Source organism: Gorilla gorilla, chromosome 2, assembly GCF_029281585.2.
Source record: "Gorilla gorilla gorilla isolate KB3781 chromosome 2, NHGRI_mGorGor1-v2.1_pri, whole genome shotgun sequence".
Taxonomy (NCBI): Eukaryota; Metazoa; Chordata; class Mammalia; order Primates; family Hominidae; genus Gorilla; species Gorilla gorilla.
Genome location: NC_086017.1, coordinates 123,458,490 through 123,478,633, shown reverse-complemented (window position 1 = coordinate 123,478,633; position 20,144 = coordinate 123,458,490). Strand labels below are relative to the sequence as shown.

Below are 20,144 nucleotides of genomic sequence, written 5' to 3'. Positions count from 1 at the left end.
GAGGATGCTATTGGTGAATGTCCTCAAAGCCTATAATCTGGAAAAATACAAGGCATATCTCTGAAACTGTGAGGATTAGCAAACTAGCTAACCTGAATCTCTGTCTTCTGGTAGTATAAACTAGGTAGTTTCAAATCTGAGTAGTTTCTCCATAAAAGTATTTCTTCCCAAACGTTTCTTCCCAAACTCCCAAATAAATGAGAAAAATAAAATACAGTTTTATAATTTTTGAGAAAGATTATGGGATTATGGTATTTAAAAAGAAAAGCATTCTGTAGAGTTGGGGAAATCTGGAAGACTCTTGAGGACATAGCTTTGCCGAAATTGCTGGTTGTCACAAGACTCTTCAAAAACTACTTTTCATCAGACATCTCCCAGGGCTCTGAGGTGAATATTAATTCAGCAGAAAGATCCTTTTCTGCTACATAGGCAGGAGGTCCAGACACAGGGGAGTGGGTGCAACCCAGCTGGTCCCATTTTCTGTAATATAGTTAACAATGAAGCTCATACTTTCTCAACTTCTAGAAACCTGGAGGATGGAAGCAGCCCGAGAGTAGGGTGAATGATGGCCTCAGTGGGCCCTTCTTAATGTATTTCAGTACTGAATGTGTGGAGATTGTAGAAAAATAGAAGGCCCTTGGAAAAAACCTCTGTTCGTTTCTCTGTTCGTTTCGCTCCCTGCTCTCCCTGCCGGATTGCTTTTCTTTCCTTTCTCTTCCTTGGCTGTCCTTTACCTCATGGTGTGGGGTGTGCAGATAGCAGGTTGTGGCTTGGTGAGTGCTCTTCACTTCAGGTCAAGGTGAGGCACAGTTAACATGCTAACTACTTTCCTCAGTTCTCTCTGAGTTGTGTAAAGCTCCCGATGCCAGACTTCCTCTTAATTTTGCACATTATTAAAGTCCAAAGAGTTAAGATTTGGTGATGAGGGGCAAAGGGCCAGCTGTCACAGAAATCAATGAAATGATACACAGAAATGGGTATCATGAAAAGGCCACTGGACTTGGGAAAACTGGGTGCCTGTCCTTGCCCTGCCATGTACTTACCTGTGTGACTGGAGGTGAGATGTTTTACCTATGGGCCTCAGTTTCTCATTACAAAATGACAGAGAAGACTAGATACCTAAGTTCCTAAGTTTGTGACATTTGTGAATTTTTCTTGGCCCTCTGTGAGTAGAGTGCTAAATTTAGAGGCTTCCTGTGGTTGAACTGATGTCCAATTCTCAGGGAACCCAGACTTCTCAGTTCAGAACCCAGTTCCAGATTTTTGTGGGAATAGGGAAAGGTATTAAATAACTCCATTGAATTCTTGCCTGCATAATGCCCTGCTGTGGCTGAGACTCAATGAGGTCATCACCTCCAACACACAGAACCCCTCATCATCTCCTTACAGCCAGACTGGAGCTTCCAAGGACGTCAGGTTGGCAAGGATTGTGAGCACCCTAAACATCTAAAGAGTCCCTCTAATAAGGGACATATTTGTTTTCAACACAGTTTCCTAACTTGAGACCACAAATGCGTAATCTCTCTAATATCCTAAAGCTTGGACAAACTGGGCAGCCCCTGAGCAGACCGCACAGAGCTTAAATGTCAGTGCTTTCCTTCCAGAAAGAAAAAGAATGGTCCTACACCTCCCAGTCCATGGGCTGATACATGTGCCAAGGGAGCCAGATGAAGAAGTGGGTGATTTTAAATAGCTAAGACTGCCCATGGGCAAACGTTCTTTGGCTTTTCTCCTCTGCAATAAGCATACCTTCCTCTCTCCTGGTCCTTTTCTCCTTTCCCAGGCCCCTCTATCAATAATAATTCTGGCTCTCAGATGACTACAATTGATTAGGTGTAACTGATAGGATAAAGGTGACACCCTTCCCAAGGCTATCTATAATGCAAAAGGATATCCAAGAAAAAGAGAGGTAGGGAACACCTTGGGAAACCATTTCTGGAAGACAGCCAGTCCCTGCTGTAGACAAGCCTCATTTTCCTTCCCCCAAATGTTAAAGAGTAAATTCCTCCTGTAGCCTTAGCTCTCTTTTCTATCTTTGGCTTGCTTTTTATGAACTATCTTTAGAGTGCCAAATTAGAACAGGGTAGGCAGAGGCAGGAATATGCCCAAATTTGGGAAGACCTGGTTGGGAATAGTAGAAAGCCTTGATATGTGCAAAGAACCATTTGATCAACCCAGTTCTTAATACAGGATACTAACTTAAAATTTAGACTCAAGTTATACAATAATTCAAACATTTATTGTATTTATACTATTCTATATATACTTTTCCAGGAACCAGGAATACAAAACTGACATTTCTCTGTACAGAGGCTCAGACTAGTAGAGAACAGTTAGGTACACCGTTAATTATAAACTAATATGTATCATCAATTATGGGTTTTTATGGGGGTTTGGCAGGTGGAAGGGACCAGGGAGAGATGATGAGTGATGATGGTTATGTAGTCTTTAGGAGGATGCAATTATAACACTGCTCTTCCTTTCACGCACCACATGATTTAGCAAGTACTTCATATTGGCTCCACCATTAACATGGTCAATGGCTTCTGGATACTCACAGTTCAGGCACAGTTTCTCCTGAAGATTTTTTACCTCTCCCATCTTTAAGAAATTGTCTGGATGTCCATGAAAGATGCTGACACTTGTATTAATTCATTAAAAAACACCACCCCCTCCCTGAAATAAACTAAAAAGTAATGAATTCATAGAAAAAAATTTCACCAAGATTGAAACTAGAGAATATCCCTAGACTTGCACTTTGAGCTTTGAGAAATGTGTACCTATTCACCATTCCAACGTGAAGAAACTCTGCAGTAGGAAAAATAATTAACACACTTATAGTCTACTGCCCATGCAAGGATCAGCTCCGGCTAAGAGGCCAAAGATGGGTGACATCGTTATGCTCTGCCTTTATTTTTTCTTTCTTACCCACTTAGCTTCCTAATTGGAGGAAGGAGGTGTGGTAAAGGTATATGAAGACTATGGTTTAATTAGACCAGAAAACACTGTCATAATCTCTGGGGTCATCAGAATGTCCAGTTTTGTCTCTTGGCCAAGATAAGGGCAGTGGGATTTATGATGTGTTGTTTATAGTCTGAAACTACTCTGGTGATCACCAGGGTCAGTTTCTTTAATGATGGTTTCCAACTGGCCTAATACATTAAGTAAGACTGGCTGATAACACGACCAGACAGACATAAAGACCCTGTTGGGAATGACATTGAATTCTCAAAGTCAAGATTTCTTACACAAATCTATCAGCTGGAGAAAATGAAGGCAGCGTGGTATATGTGTGCAAATAAGGACATTATGAAGCTTAAATATGGAATGTCTCTTGGACCCCCGATGTCATCTGTATTCTCTTTTTCTTCTTGTACTATATCCTTTGCCTGTAAATAAAAGGTTTATTTGATTATGCTGTGTGGAGTCTGGTTTTGCAGGGCAGAATATATATATTAACATATATACAAAATATTAAATCTAAAATGTTAAAATATTTTATATTGTACGTTAAACGTATAAGACATAAATATAAAACATAAAATATTATACAGTATTTATATAAATATAAAACATAAAATATTATACAGTATTTATAAGTATAAAATATAAAAAATTCTAATTACCAATTTCACAGCTTTAGAGAAAAGTTGTGTGCTGCTTTCAAGGAACTTCACTTAACCAGATTTCTCACCAAATTAGGGGGCTTAATCTAAAACAAGAGAAGAAACTAAAATTCAACTGATACTCCCTCTTCACAAACAGGAGACAGTAGTAATTGTATCTATGTGGAACTGGCTCTCAAAGCAGGAGTTTCAAGCAATGTAGAGGAAAAGCACACACCCACAAAATTCCCTCACTGCAATTTTCTATGGCTCCTGCCTTCCTTCCACATCCTTGAAGTAGCTTCCAGCCCTTTAGAATAAGTTAAAGATGGCATTCAAACATTGTTCAGGAAAAGAGGGATTAAGTAAGGAAGATTCTATCTATGCTATTTTTTTCTGGCAAATATTAGGCCCAATTGGAATGTTAAACTCTGTTTAAATATGAGTACACAGGAACCTTAAATAAAGGGCCTATATAAAAGGCATACAAACACTCAAAAAATTGCTTACCTACAAAGAAAACACACACATACTTAAAATAGAGCAGGGAAACCTTTAACGTCTTGATAATTCTACATGAAACAAAAAAGATTAATTTCTGATGGAAAAAAAGGGTGACTCAAATCATTTTCCAGACAAGCTGTCCCTTGTATTAAATGGCTATAGAAAGTAACAAAAAATGCAAAACCTCTTTGAGTAGTAAGATGAATAGAAAAAATCTGGAGTTAGTAAATAATTATTAGATGCTGAAGATATATATATATATACACATATATACATATATACACATATATACATATATATACACATATATATACATATATACATATATACATATATATACATATGTATACATATATACATATATACACATATATACATATATATACACACATATATATATACATATATACACATATATATACACACATATATATACACATATATACACATATATATACACATATATACACATATATATACATATATATACACACATATATATACATATATATATATACACACATATATATACATATATATATATACACATATATATATACGTATATATATACCAAACCTCAGGAAATTTATCAGTCAAAACTCTTTTCAGAAAAGAAAAATCTATTTTAAGACTGCTTCCAGCTGATAGATGAATTAGCATTAAAAAGTTATGAATGAGGAAGTTATGTCATGAACAAATTACGTTTAATTAGTTGTGATAACTGGGATTAATAAACTAAAACGCAAACTATTCATTCTTGAAAAAAAAACTATATATAGTAAAACATTTTTTAAAAGGAACTTCCAAGTTAACAAATTATGACAGCATAAATTCCAAGTGGCACCACAATTTTATATCCCACTAAGAAAGTACACTGCTAACTAAAAACAATGCCTTTTTATTACTTAGAATTTTTATTTTATATTTGTTTAAAGTGTGCTTAAAGACTGATTTATCATGTATCACTCTCTAATAACATAAAAGGGAAACAATAAGCTAAATAAATTAATAGAGCTATTCCTAAAACATTTTCCCATTTCAAGCCAGAATCTTTTGAATCACTATTTGATTCACTGCTGTAGATGTCTGAAGTTTTCCACACAGAATAATTCTCTGCACCATTGAGAGAACTGATGATGATGCCTAATTTCTTAAGGGAGTTTCTCTGCTGTCTCCAAGACTTTTTCTCTAAGCTATCGATATCCATTCTGTATAATTTGAGGCTGTCATGTTCTTGTTCTTAACAGGAGGCATCAAAGGAAGATTTTCAGACAAGTAACACCTTTATTCTCTCCTCAAATGGTCCTTAAGTGGTGTGTTGACTGAAATGTCAAGAAGTTGTACTTATTCAGTCATGCCAAATACCTGCATGCACAGGCAAAGACAGCTTCATCACTACCATCACAAGGCAGCAGCTATTTTAACATGCGATTGTTTAAAACATCCCAATTTCAGAGATAGTAATATGTTAAAACACGAGTCTTAGAATTGATGCGATAGAGGATAGTAGACCTGGACAAAATACCCAGAGCTTATTAAGACAAACTGGGAGTTGGGAGGAAACACATCCTAAGTTCCTCATCTTTCAGTGAAGACAGTACATTAATAATTTTATTTTTTGAACTTGATAACATCATTTAGTTCTAAGTTGCTTTTAAAAATGTAAAACTAATCACTAGCAATAAAACAGACTAGGAGTATAGGTGTAACACATTTCAAATATTATAAAAAGCTTTCAGACCAGTTCAAAATACCAAACCAATACCAACTTTCTCAAAAAAAATTATTGAGTACTAAAGATAGGCCAAACTACACCTAATAATTCAATAAAAATATGCAAGTCACAATAATTAATATAACATTATTAATGATACCAATATTAACATTAGTATCACTATATTAACATCAGCAATATTGTCATATAATATTTACATTATAAAAAATGCAAACAGTATTATCCATAATAATATTGACAAATAGAATTTAATATTAAATAGCATTAGATGGGAAAAAGTGGTAACTTTCAATTATTAAGGACATAGATAAATCAGTTAAGATATAACTGGCATGAAGATTTTGCACCAAAAAAAAAAAAAAATGGTGAATAATACAAAATAAAAATAGCCAGAAATAAAATACAAGGGGAAAATAACAATAACTTTATAATAAATTTTGTGCTAAGAAACAGAGAGCATATCTTCTGTTTAAATGCTCATGAAACATTCACAAAATTTGTCATAAAGGAAATAGTCATAATTCTATAAAAGGTAGACTATAGATATCACCCTTTAACCAAAGATATAAAAAACTAGAAATTAATCATTAACAAAAATTGAGGTTATTGTGAATAAAAACTTCAAACACACTACCCTTGACTCGAAACAGAATAGTTGGAAAATAATGATAATAATAATATTATATTTCAAAGTCTTTGAAGATTGGCCTAAGGTATACACACTTAAAGCAATGATTCTACTAGTTATAAATATATTAACTAATAAATAAGAAAAAAATGTATTTCAACTACACATAAAAGATATTAGAGCATAAACCCTAGGAAAAAACAAGATATACTTTAATAAAGCAAGAATTAATTAAAGAGAGGATTCTAGGAAGATGACAGAGCAAGAAGCTCTGGAAATCTCTCTCCCCACTTAGACAACAGTACTGCACTGGCAGAATCTGTTTGATATGGCTGTTTTGGAACTCTGGAGTCTACTCACTGCTTACAATTTCCAAGGGAAGGCTTGGACTATAAATTATCTTAAATTTTGGTCAATTACAGCTCTTAGCACAGCAACAGCTTCCCATTCAACACTCCTTACCCCTAAGGCAGGTAATTATGCCTGTGTTCCTAAAATAGCCTGCAAACAGCTTATGGTATAGGACTCAGGAGAGCATCCTGCAAAAAATTACCCTGTCATCCAAATATTGGATATCTGTGCACTGATCACTGATTGCTGCTTCTGATCACACAAAAGCAGACAAAATGGTGGCAGCTAATGGTGTTACACTTCCTCTCATTGTTGTAAGCCACTTTCTCTTGGATTGAAGTGACTTCTAGGGGATTTAAAAGGCTGGGGCCCTTTTCCTTCTCCCCGTCCACTTCAATTTTTCTCTTTCCTCCCTTTTGGGAAACTTTCTGGAGCTGAAAGGTACAAAAACTGAAATAAAAAATTCACTAGAGGAACTCAGAGACAGATTGGAGCAGGCGGAATAAAGAATCAGGAAACCTAAACACACAACAATGAAAATTATTGAGTCTCAGAACAGAAAGACTAAAGAAAATTGAACAGAGACCAAGGGACCCATGGAACATCTTCAAGCAGACAAACACACTCATTATAAGAGTTCAAAAGGAAAAGAGAAAGGGCCACATAGAATATTTGAAAAAATAATGACTGAAAACTTTTCAAATCTGATAAAAGCCATGAGTATAAATATCCAAGAAACTCAATGAAATCCAAGTAGCAAGAACCCAAAGAGACCCCTACCAAGATACATTAAACTGTTGAAAGACAAAGACAAACAGAGAATTTGGAGAGCAGCAAGAAAAAAGCAACTCATTATAAACAGGGATTCCCAATAAGATTATTAGCAGATTTGTCATCAGAAACTCTGAAGACTAGAAGACAGTGGGCTAATATATTTAAAGTGCTAAAGGAAAAACAAAACAAAACAAAACAAAAACCTGCCAGCCACGAATTCTCTATCTGGCAAAACTGTCCTTCAAAAGTGAGGGAGAAATAGGCATTCACCAATGAACAAAAGCTGAGGGAGTTTGTTGCCACTAGACCTGCCCTGAAAGAAGTGCTAAAGGAAGTTCTGTAAGTTGAAAAGGAAGGACAGTAGCCAAGAGGAAATGAGAAAGAAATTTAAATGTTTCACCACAATAAAATTAACACAAAAGAAGACATTAATGCAAAAAACGAGAGGAAAACAGCTTTAAGACATATGTAAAACAAATAGCAAAATGATAAAAGTAAGTCCCTCTTTATCAGCAATTACTTTAAATGTAATAGGTTAAACTGGAGAGACACAGACAAAAGACATACATAGGCAGAATGGATTTTTTAAAAACCACAATCCAACTATCTGCTTTCTACAAGAGATTTACTTTAGTTCTAAAGGCACAAATAGGTTAAAAGTGAAAGAATGAAAAAGAGTATTCTATGCAAATAATAACCAAAAGAGAGCAGTGGTGGCTATATTAATGTCAGATGACATAAAGTTGAAATCAAAAATGATTATGAGAGACAAAGAAGGATATTATATATTAATGGTTCAATATAGTAAGAAGATATAACTGTAAACATTTACGTATCTAATAACAGACCATCAAAGAATATACAGCAAAAATGGACAGAATTGAAAGGAGAAATAGAAATGTCTACAATAATATTTGCAGAATTCAATATCCCACTCTCAATAATGGATAGAACAACTAGACAGAAGATAAGTAAGGAAACAGAGGGCTTGAACAACACAATAAATTACCTAGATTTAACAGACATGTACAGAACACTCTATATATCAACAACAGAATACAAATTCTTTTGAAGTGCACATGGGGCATTTTCCAGGATAGAACATACATAGGTCACAAATTATGTCTCAATAGATTTTAAAAGATAGATGTCATACAAGTATCTTCTTTGACCATAAAAGAATAAAGTTATAAATCAATAACAGAAGGAAAACTGAAAAATTCACAAATTTGAGGAAATTAGACAACACACTCTTAACCAATGGATCAAAGAAGAAATCACAAAGGAAATTTAAAAATATTTAGAAATGAATGATAATGGAAATATATACCAAACTTATGGGATACAATAAAAGGAATGCTACGGAGAACATTTATAGCTATAGAAACATTTAAAAAAAAAAAGATTTGAAATGAAAAACCTAACTTTACAACTTAAGGAATTAGAAAAAGAACAAAATTACCCAATACTAGCAGAAGAAAGGAGCTGAGCAGAGATGAATGAAATAGAAAATAGGAAAATAATCCAGAAAAACAACAAAAGTTGTTTCTTTGAAAAGATCAACAAAATTGACAAACCTTTAGGTAGATGGACTAAGAAAAAAGAGAGATTACTAAAATATACAAATGAAAGTGGGGCCATTACTACTGATTCTACAGAAATAAAAAGAATTATAAGAGAGTACTATCAGCAACTGTACACCAACAAATTGGATAACACACATGAAATGGACAAATACCTAGAAACATAAAACCTACCAAACCAAGTCACAAAGAAATAGAAAATCTGAGTAGACTTGGAATGGAGATTGAATCAGTAATAAAAAAACACTCAACATAGAAAAGCTCTGGACTGGAGGGCTTCATTGGTGAGTTTTACAAACATTTAAAGAACTAACACCAATCCTTCTCAAACATTTTCAAAAACTTGAAGAGGAGACAACACTCCCTAACTAATTCTAAGAGGCCAGGATTACCATGATACCAAAGGCAGCAAATACACCACAAGAAAATGAAACTACGGACCAATATCTCTTATGAACAAAACTACAGACCAATATCTCTTATGAACATGTAAAAATCCTCATCATCCACAGAGAGCAAGTGTAGATAAACTCAGAACATGCCTGAGACCTGGTTAATTAATAATACTGACTTCTGGGGAGTTGAAAAGAAGGGACTTCATGGTACAGAGGATCAAAGCTGCCAATGTTGGGAAAGGCAGATTGCTGGGGAAAGGAGTGAGATCTGGACCAAGGTAGCATCCTCTGGAAACTTGTGATGAAGGTAAGAATGAAGAAACTGGTAAAAATTAAAGGTCCTACTAGAACAAAATAGAATCTCTGAATCAGAAAACACACTATGCCTATGCTCCAAAACATTTACTTTTATTAGAGTAACTGCATGTGCACACGTGCACACATGCACGCATGCACACACACACACACACACACACACACACATTCTCAACCAAATAGTAGCAAGCTGAATTCAGCAGCATATTAAAAAGATTATACACTATGACCAAATGGGATTCCTGGAATGATCAATGCAATACATAACATTAACAGAATGAAGAAAAACCATGTGATTATCTCAATTCATGCAGAAAAAGCATTTGATTCCCTTTCATGATAAAAACCCTTAGAAACGTAGACAAAAACTACAACATCCAATCCATCCAATCCATATATACAACAAACAATCCATACAATCCATACGTAAAAAACGCACCCCAAATATCATAAGCAATGGTGAAAGACTGAAAGCTTTTCCTCTACAATCAGGAACAAGGCAAGGATCTCCACTTTTGTCACTTCTATGAAACATAGCACTGGAAGTCTTAGCTAGAGCAATTAGGCAGAAAAAAAAATGCAAGGCATTCAAATTGAGAAGAAAGAAGTAAAATTATCTCTGTTTGCAGATGATATGATCTTATGTGCAGAAAACCCTAAAGATTCCACAAAACCACCACTAGAACTAATAAATGAATTTAGCAAAGTATCAGGATACAAAGTCAACACAAAAAATCTGTTGCATTTCTATATACTAACAATGAACAATCCAAACAGCAAATTAAGAAAACAATTCCGTTTATAATAGCAGCAAAAAGAATAAATTACTTGGCTGAGTGCGGTGGCTCATGCCTGTAATCCCAGCACTTGGGGAAGCTAAGGTGGGTGGATCACTTCAGGTCAGGAGTTCAAAACCAGCCTGGCCAACATGGTGAAACCCCATCTCTACTAAAAATTAGCTGGGCACGGTGGTACATGCCTGTAATCTGTTACTCGGGAGGCTGAGGCAGGAAAATCTCTTGAACCTGGGAGGTGAAAGTTGCAGTGGGCCAAGATCAGGCCACTGCACTCCAGCCTGGGTGACAGAGTGATACTCTGTCTCAAAACAAAAACAAAAACAAAAAGAACAGAATAAATTACTTGGAAATTAACTTAACCATGGAGGTAAAAGACCTGTACAATGAAGGCTACAAAACATTTCTGAAAATTAAAGACATAAATAAATGAAAAGATGTACGTAAATTGGAAGACAATTTTATTAAGCTGTCAATATTAACTAAAATGATCTACAGATTTAATGCAATCCATATCAAAATCTTAATACTTTTTTTTGCAGAAATAGAAAAACCCATCGTAAAATTCATATAGGATATCAAGGGACCCTGCATAGCCAAAACAATCTTGAAAATGAAGAATAAAGCCAAAGACTTATACTTCTAGATTTCAAAATTGACTACAAATCTATAGTAATCAAAAGAGTATAGTACTGTCATAAAGACAGACATACAGACCAATGGAATAGAACAAAGATTCCAGAAATAAACCCTCACATATGTAGTCAAATGATTATTGACGAGGATAACCATACCAATCAATGGGGGAACAGAGAGTCTTTTCAACAGAGTGTTGAGAAAATTGGATGTCCACATGCCAAAGAATGAAGCTGGACCCTTACCTAACACCATGTACAAAAATAAACTCACATAAACTCAAAATGTATACAAGACCTAAGTATGAGACCTAAAACTATAAAGCTCAATAGAAAACACAAGGAAAAATTTTCACAACATTCGATTTGGCAATGATCTCTTGGATATGACACCAAAGGCACAGGCAATAGAAGAAAAAATAGACAATTTGGCTTCATTAAAATTTAAAAATTTTGTACATCAAAACATACTATCAACAGAGTAAAAAGGCAAGACACAGAATTAGGAAAAATATTTGCAAATAATATATCTGATAGGGGATTAATATCAAGATATATAGAGAACTCCTAAAACTCAACAATGGCAACAAAACAAACAACCAGATTCAAAAGTGGACAAAGGACTTAAATAGACATTTCTCCAAAGAAGATATACAAATGACCAAGAAGCACATAAAAAGATGCTCAACATCACTAATTATTAGCGCAAGGGAAATCAAGTCTACATCATCACACCCATTACCATGGCCATTAAATAAACAAAAACAAAAACAGAAAACAACAAGTGTCGGTGAGTATATGAGGAACTTGGAACCCTTGTATACTGTTGGAGGGAATGTAAAATGATAGAGCTTCTAGGGAAAACAGTATGTAAGATCCTCAAAAAATTAAAAATGTACCCTTTAATTTATAAATAATTACCATATAATCCAGTAATTCCACATCCAGGGGTGTGTGTGTGTGTGTGTGTGTGTGTGTGTGTGTATGTGTATGTATGTATATATATATATACACACACATCAGCTATACCCACCAACATTCCCACCAACAGTATACAAGGGTTCCAAGTTCACCACATACTAACACTTGTTGTTTTCCGTTGTGTGTGTGTATGTTTTAGTGGCCATTTTAATTGGTGTGATGTGATATCTCATGGTAGATTTGATTTGTCTTTCCCTAATAATTAGTGATGTTGATCATCTTTTCATGTGCTCGTTGGTCACTTGTATATCTTCTTTGGAGAACTGCCTATTCAAGTCCTTTGCCCACTTTTCATATATATATACTCAAAAGAATTGAAAGCAAGATCTCTAAGAGAGATTATTTGTACACTTATGTTCATAGCATCATTATTCACAAGAGCTAAATTGCTGTAAGCAACCCAGGTGTCCATTGATGGATGAATGGATAAAGAAATATAGCATATACATAAAATGACATATTATTCTGTCTTAAAAAGCAAGGAGATTCTGACACACTACAACACTGATGAACCTTGAGGACATCATGCTATGTAAAAGAAGTCAGTCACAAAAGGACAAATACTGTATGATTCCACTTATAAATGAGGTATTTAGAATAGTCAAAAACATAAAGACAGGAAGTGGGATGTTGGCTGCCATAGACTGAGGGCAGGGAGGAATGGGGAGTTACTGTTTAATGGGTATAGAGTTTCAGTTTTGCAACATGAAAAGGGTTCTGGAAGTAGACAGTGGTGATGGTTGCATAATATAAATATAAAAATGTGCTTAATAACTACTGAACTGTACACTTACCATGGTTAAGACACGAAATTTTATGCTGTGCATTTTACCACAATAAAAATGGAAAAAAATAATTAGAAATAGCTAGTTAGGACCTATATTTTTACAAAATAATAGAAAAAACTTTCAGACAAAAAATTAAGAATGAGAAATAAAACAGAACTACACCAATGGGAAATTCAAAGGATTATGAGAATAAATCATAAATTCCTATGCAAATAAATTCAAAAATCTGTATGAATGGCTGATTTTTTTTAGCAAAACAAATGATCAAGAGTGAACCAAGAAGAGGAAAAGGAAGAGAGATAGAGAATGTTGTGAGAGGGAAAAATAAAGTATCTCAAAAAAGTGCCAAGCCTAGGCAATTTTACTAGTGAGTTCTTTCAGAACTTCAAGGAACACATAAAGCTGATATTTTAAAAATCTTTCCAGGGCACCAAGGCCAATGGGAGTTAGTAGCATCCATATGGGATTGTTAGGAACATGAGTTGATAAATCCACAGCAGGATTAAATGCATGATTTGCAAAGTCAACAAGTCTGTTATCTTGACAGCCATAGGGTGGTACTTGAAGGAATTAAAACAGCAAGTGAGGGCAGAAGTTCTGCAGGACTGTTGGGGGTCTATTATGATTCTATCTGAGCAAAATATCACTTTCTCATTACATTCATATTTGAATAGAAATTTATTCGTTGTAAAGCTTTGTATTTTAATTTGTAAATGTTTCGGTTTTCAGATAAAAAGCATAAGCAGCTTATACTTCATATTATGTTTGTACGTATTTAAATAACAGTAAAGTAGAAAAAAGTCCATGCTGACATTTATGACATTTGTTTTTCCGTTAAAAGGAAGTTTAAGAAACTCTGCTCTAGGTTTTAGAGAAAAAAATATCACACTTCATTGAGCTTGACTTCCTCTGCCTCTTCTCCCCACAGGAAAGGTAGATGTTCATGGGAAAAATCAGGATATAGGTAAAGGAAAAAGGAGCCAAGGAGGATATGGCCTATTTAATCGAGCCTATTGGGTCTATAAAGAAAAGCAAAAAGATTCTCTGCAGATCTACCCAGTCTAGTCCAGCTTACAAGTGACAAGGCTTCCACATGGGACTTCAGAAGCAAAAAAAGCCTTAGAGTTATAATCTGTCAAGTTATCCCCTCTGTATGTGGATCTTGAAAACCCATGGCAGCAAGATGCAGCTGGACAAGGATTTGAGATCTTGAGTCTAAGCCATCTTTCTCTCTATAACCAACAGCCATGTTGATGCTTTCCCTCAGGATTAGGCATATTCCTGGACGGTTCAGTCCTAGGACCAATGACAGAGTTAGACCAGGTCATTCACTGCAGGCCACACTTGTGGCACAACCAAAGCCTATGCAGAAACTATCAAGGGAACAGATTCAGTGCATTATGTGTAGGTCATAACTGTGCAGAAGAGAATCTAAAAATAGAAAGGGACTTTAGAAATCAGTCCAACTTCTACACTCATGAAGGAATCTCTTCTAAAACATCCTGATGACACAATCTCTTCCAAAAACTTCAGTGATAATTTACTACTATTCTCTATTAGTCTTCAGGAAGGTTCTTTTAACTGTTGAAAAGTAATCTATTTTGGGAAAGTCCTCATTATAATAAAATAATAATCACTACCATATAAATCTTACTGTAGTTTGATTCTCCAGAGCAGAAAAATGTCTACTTCCTTTTTCACATGACAATTGCTCCTCTCCAGGTTATACTATCCTCATTTCAGGGACATGTAGGATATGGTTTCTAGACTTCTGACCTTCTTAAACCAGTGGTGCCCATAAGACCTCCAGTGGATACATATCAGAACTTCGCATCTTAAAAAAAAAAAACAACTTTTATTTCAGATTGAAGGGGTATATGTACAGGTTTGTTACATTGCGTATATATGGTACATTGCATAATGGTGAAGTTTTGGGCTTCTAGTGGACCCATCACCCAAACAGTGAACATTGTACCCATTATATATTTTGTCAACCCTCATGTCCTTCCCATCTGATATGGTTAGGCTTTCTGTCCCCACCCAAATCTCATCTTGAATTGTAATCCCCATAATCCCCAGGTGTTGAGGAAGGAACCAGGTGGGGGTAATTGAATCATGGGGGCAGTTTCCCCCATGCTGTCCTCATGATAGTAAGTTCTCATGAGATCTGATGGTTTTATAAGCATCTGGCATTTCCCCTGTTGGCACTCTCTCTCCTGCTGCCTTGTGAAGAAGGTGCTTGCTTCTGTTTCGCCTTCAGCCATGCTTGTGAGTTTCCTGAGGCCTCCTCCCCAGCCATGCAGAACTGCGAGTCATTTAAACCCCTTTTCTTTATAAATTACCCAGTCTCGGGTATTTCTTTATAGCAGCATGAGAATGGACTAATACACCACCCTTCTCACTTTGGAATCCTGTGTCCACATGTACCCACTGTTTAGCTCCCACTTATAAGTGAGAACATGTGGTATTTCATTTTCTGTTTCTGAATTATTTCAGTTAGGATAATGGCTTCCAGCTGCATCCATGTGGCTTTAAAGCACATGGTTTCATTATTTTTTATGGCTGCAAAGTATTCCATGGTGTATATGTACCACATTTTCTTATTCCAGGCACCACTGATGGACACTTAGGTTGAGTCCATGATTTTGTTACTGTGAATACTGCTGTGATAAACATACCAGTGCAAGTGTCTTTTTGATAAAATGATTTATTTTCCTTTGGGTAGATACCCAGTAGAGGGACTGCTGGGTTGAATAGAACATTTTTAGTTCCAGCACATGATCTTGTGCTCTCACTCTTTCTCTTCCTCTCTCATTAAGTGGCAAGTTAACATAAGTAAACTTAACTTTGTGCAAAAAATGCTTTCCAAAGAGGAAGGTGAGGAAAAAAAGTAATCGTAAATAAGAAAATCAATCTCCATGCACTACTGAAATCTGCTATTTAATGTATTCTGTATGTGATACCTTTGTAAGAATATTTTTGTAATTTTTATGTTTTATGAGATAAAAATGTTTTGTATGCCACATTTCCTAAAAAGGTCCTGCTGTACCTCATTTCCCTTACCTTTAAAATAAATCGCCATAATAGATATCATCTTCGTATTTCACATAACTGATGGAAATGCCTTTGTTATTGTTAGAAGTAAAGATCTACTTAAAGAGAAAGTTTTAAAAGTTGTGTAGGTTTTTGTCTCACTGTATTTTTTAAGATTAAAAGTACTCCACATCCCACCCTAAATGACAGAGTGGCAACACAAGACATAGGTTTAATAATTATTTTAATTACAAATTTCCACCAATTCTTGCCTGTCATATTATTGTGGATATCACAAATGAATTATATAATAGTATATTACCTTATATTCATCTGCATGAAACTTAGGAGAAAGGAGAGCAGAAATGTATAAGTTTCTGAGAATGACACCATAAAGCTCATATTTACAGTATGGTAGTCTGTAAACATACAGGCCTACCAGTTAAAGCCCACTCTTCTATCATCACCCAGCTGCATGACCCTGAGCAAGTCACTTTTGTTTGCTAATTTTTAATATCATCTATCACCTGACTTCTCTATCTACGAGAGTTAACCGGCTGCATGCAAAATACCATGAAAAATACCATGCACTTTTAAGTGTGAAGTAGCACTGTAAAGTGACTTATATATTACTGGTCTTTCTATTTTTAGAGTATTAATATTCATATATCAGTTAAAAGTCAACATGTGTTTGCTAAGTGATCCTTTTGAAAGGATCCCTTTAAAAGTTCCTAGGCATCAGCTTCACTGACAATCTGGTATGATTCTGAAGCCAGCATTTCAACTCTTGGAAAGATATACAATAGTCACAGCTTGAATTAGTAACTAATAAAATAAAATGCCCTCTTATTCTCCAAAATGTAATAATTCAGGAGTAATGACATCAAGATTTTTCTCCTCAAACTGAGGAGAAAAAAGCCCCACCGTGGCTTGTTTAAATGACTTAAAATACAAGTGGTAACTATGGTGACTAGGGAACCAATGTTTAAAACATCAAAAGAGTATTACAAAAATCCAATTTCCCATGAATTTCTAAAAATTAAAATTCTGAGATTTTGTGTCTGAGAAACTGCTTCTTCAGCAAAATATTTAGCTCAGACTACATCATCCCAAATCTATGGTATGGCCAGGTATTTAGGTCCTTCAACCAACGTTTTTAGAAAGGGTCCTGTTGCTCTTGCAAAATGACTATCTCTAGGGCCTCAAAATTCAAGAGACAACCTAGGTATTTATAATGTTAAAAAGGGAAGACTTTGGCATGTAAACTAGAACTACAAGATTCTGAATATTTGGCAAATTGATCTCTATGTGTATATACAAGCTATAGCTAACATGATTATTACAAGTTTTTTGGAAGCTTGAAGGCCAAGGAAAATAATCTGCACATATAACTTTCTGATTTATCAAGTACTGAGATATTAACGAATTCTTCATATTGTTACTCCTATATCAGTTCTTTAGAATTTCTTAGCCTTTGGGTACTCTAAGCCTTGGATGGAACCATTTAGGGAGTAGCTAGACATATGCAAAGAATATTAGGATTTAGAAACATTTCTGGTTTATCAAAGTGAAAAGATAAATATTACAAACACTGAAAATGTGAAAATAAGGTTCAAGAGAGCTGCAAACTATGTGGGTACCAGTTAGAAAGTATCTTCATCTGACTCATCACTCTTCGGTTTGGTAAGTCTTTCTAGTTCTTCTCCATCCTAAAAGGAAACATGAAAGCAGTAATTAGAACAAAACTGGAAATGTAGCATTTTTAAAGATTACTAAGGGAAAACCTTACTAACAAATCACTGGTCTTACCTCATTAAGCTATAGATATAATCTGGTCAAATTAAATAAATACTTATGTTCTTGGAAAGTTAACTATAGAAGTATGAGAGGATAAAAAAGTGAAGTGTACTCAGTACTCAAAATTTCAAAGCTAACATGAGCAAAGTGAGGAGCACCACCTGCTGGTCTTGCAGAAAAATGATTAAACGTTAGAGAAATAGGTCTTCATGGGCCTTGTTACCTATATAGATTTTCTTTTGCTTAAAAATTAGAGCAAATAGCATTATCGGCTGTTGGAAAAGAATACAAGACTTCTGGATATACACTCTGGCTAAGAGCAGGGTATCTGAAACTCAAGATCCTAATTTTTTCATCTTTAGAATCTGTTGAATCATGACAGAGGCATTACACCCAGGGAAGCTCTGCTATGAATGTTATTAAGCAATAGATTATTTTTCCCAAAGAGTGAAATGTTCATTGTATAAAATATTTCATATTTTGTGTGCTCAAGAAAATTGTAAATCTAAAGCTAGATGTCTATTTCACTTACTTAAACGTATATTTAACTCCTTAATTGAATCTTCAAAGAGATCATTAACTTGCCAATAAAATGATTGACAGAGCCTTCCAAAACAATTGCAAGCAACTGGGAGATATTCGGAATAATTGCATAAGCATTTTTCTAGAAAATATTTTCCTCCTACTCGCCTTGTAAGGATCCTTTTGAAAACTACCTTTCTAGTGAAATAAACAAACCCTGCCCTTCTGGCATACTGGCTTATGAATAACCACAGGGAGGACTGAGGAGCCAGGCTTTCTATTCAACAAGATTTACTAATACGAAAGGCCAACTTCTCTCACAAATGAGCTTATTTCCCTAACTATGGTGGAATAGAAAGAGAAAGGGACTTGGAGTCAGACATAGGTGTACCAGTTCTTTCACTTATTATCTGTAAACCATTTTGCCTGTTTCTTGTAAAACTATGCAGACAGGACAAGACAACCTGTGAGGTATCTTCCAGGTGTATAATTCTATAGTATTCTATGAAATAACACATAAGGTCCTTGAGATTGACTTATACTTTTTCTCTACACCTGACAGCATTGATTATGAGCCCTTGCAAACATCAGGAGTAAAAGGAATGTTTGTTGATTCGGTTTTAAAAGCCAGAGATCCAATACATTTTTTGACAAATCAGTACTGATTTTATTTTTTTCCTTGAATTAACTATGCTTTAAATTTGGGAAGAACAAGCAAAAAGGAGCACCCTCACAAACTTACCCCACTGGAACGCTCCCAAAGATTGCCACTTAGATCTCGGATCCTTTCTTGCCTAGGTGCGTATTCCGGAACTTGAGGCTTGCTGGCATTATAAATAAATATAGAGAGAAGGACTGATGGGGCTTCCAAGAAAAATTCCAGGGAGGGCCTGAAGTCAAAGACCAGGACAGACACTGTTGTGATAATGACAGTGGTAACCTGGGCCATCAAGACATGGAACATGTTATCCAGGAACTTCAGAATGAAAGCCACTGAAAGGCCTTGGAATGCAGTTACAAAAATAAGGGCTACTGAAAATGCACTGTGGCCATAAAAAAATCCACAGTTCTTAATCTGATCACGGTTACTCCTCTGAAGGCCCAGAGTCAGCCCATTAAACAGAATGCCAAAGAAATAGAGTTTGCTGTTCTGTATGAAGATGCTTTCAGTGAGCTGGTTCCCTTCCTTCAATATCTTTTCATTATAGATATTAGCCATTGAAGAAATAAAACACTGGACTATAATAAGAACATGGCCCATGCCAAGACGGATGTGACTGAAAACTCTGGCTGTGGTGTTCCATTTAGCTTCAGGAAAAGTCCATTCCTTTGCTGTACAATTGTCTTTTCTGGGACACTCACTTCTGAAAAGAAGGCAGGAATTGGAAGGGCTGAAAAAGGCATCGTGATGAAATCCATGTCCTGCCAAGTTGTGCTGTAAAGTTTTAGTCCCAGCAGTCAAGGCCACAATAGACAAAAATAAAATCAGGAGGGAAGCCCACTGGATCCAGTTTAGACGCCTCCTGTTCAAAGATGAAAAAAAAGATTTTACTACTGTTTTCCCCCCATATCAATAGTTTCTACTGAAAACTCAGACACTTGAGTATTTGGTTGAATAAACTGGACCCAGTTTTTGCTAGCATTTCCTACCACTCAAGTTCAGAGAAAAACTGTTGCCTGTCTCTCAAATTTAATGTTTTAAT

General features: G+C 35.4%; 1 protein-coding gene across 5 annotated transcripts in view; it reads right to left on the bottom strand.

The window, feature by feature from the left end:
* Nucleotides 1-2,222: 2,222 nt before the first annotated feature.
* SLC35A5 (solute carrier family 35 member A5) overlaps nucleotides 2,223-20,144 on the bottom strand; it is a 36,204-nt gene continuing 18,282 nt past the window's right edge. For 3 of the 5 annotated variants that reach the window (XM_031009843.3, XM_004036059.5, XM_019023656.4), the window contains exons 6-7: nucleotides 19,184-19,964; nucleotides 16,350-17,831 (exon numbers count right to left, since the gene is read on the bottom strand). In XM_031009843.3, coding sequence (XP_030865703.2) covers nucleotides 17,766-17,831; nucleotides 19,184-19,964 — 847 coding nt within the window. In that variant the 3' untranslated portion in view covers nucleotides 16,350-17,765. Of the gene's footprint in view, nucleotides 3,390-3,626; nucleotides 3,713-14,743; nucleotides 14,924-16,152; nucleotides 16,239-16,349; nucleotides 17,832-19,183; nucleotides 19,965-20,144 lie in introns of those variants that run through there. The other 2 variants (XR_008678107.2, XR_008678108.2) reach the window with 2 other exon arrangements.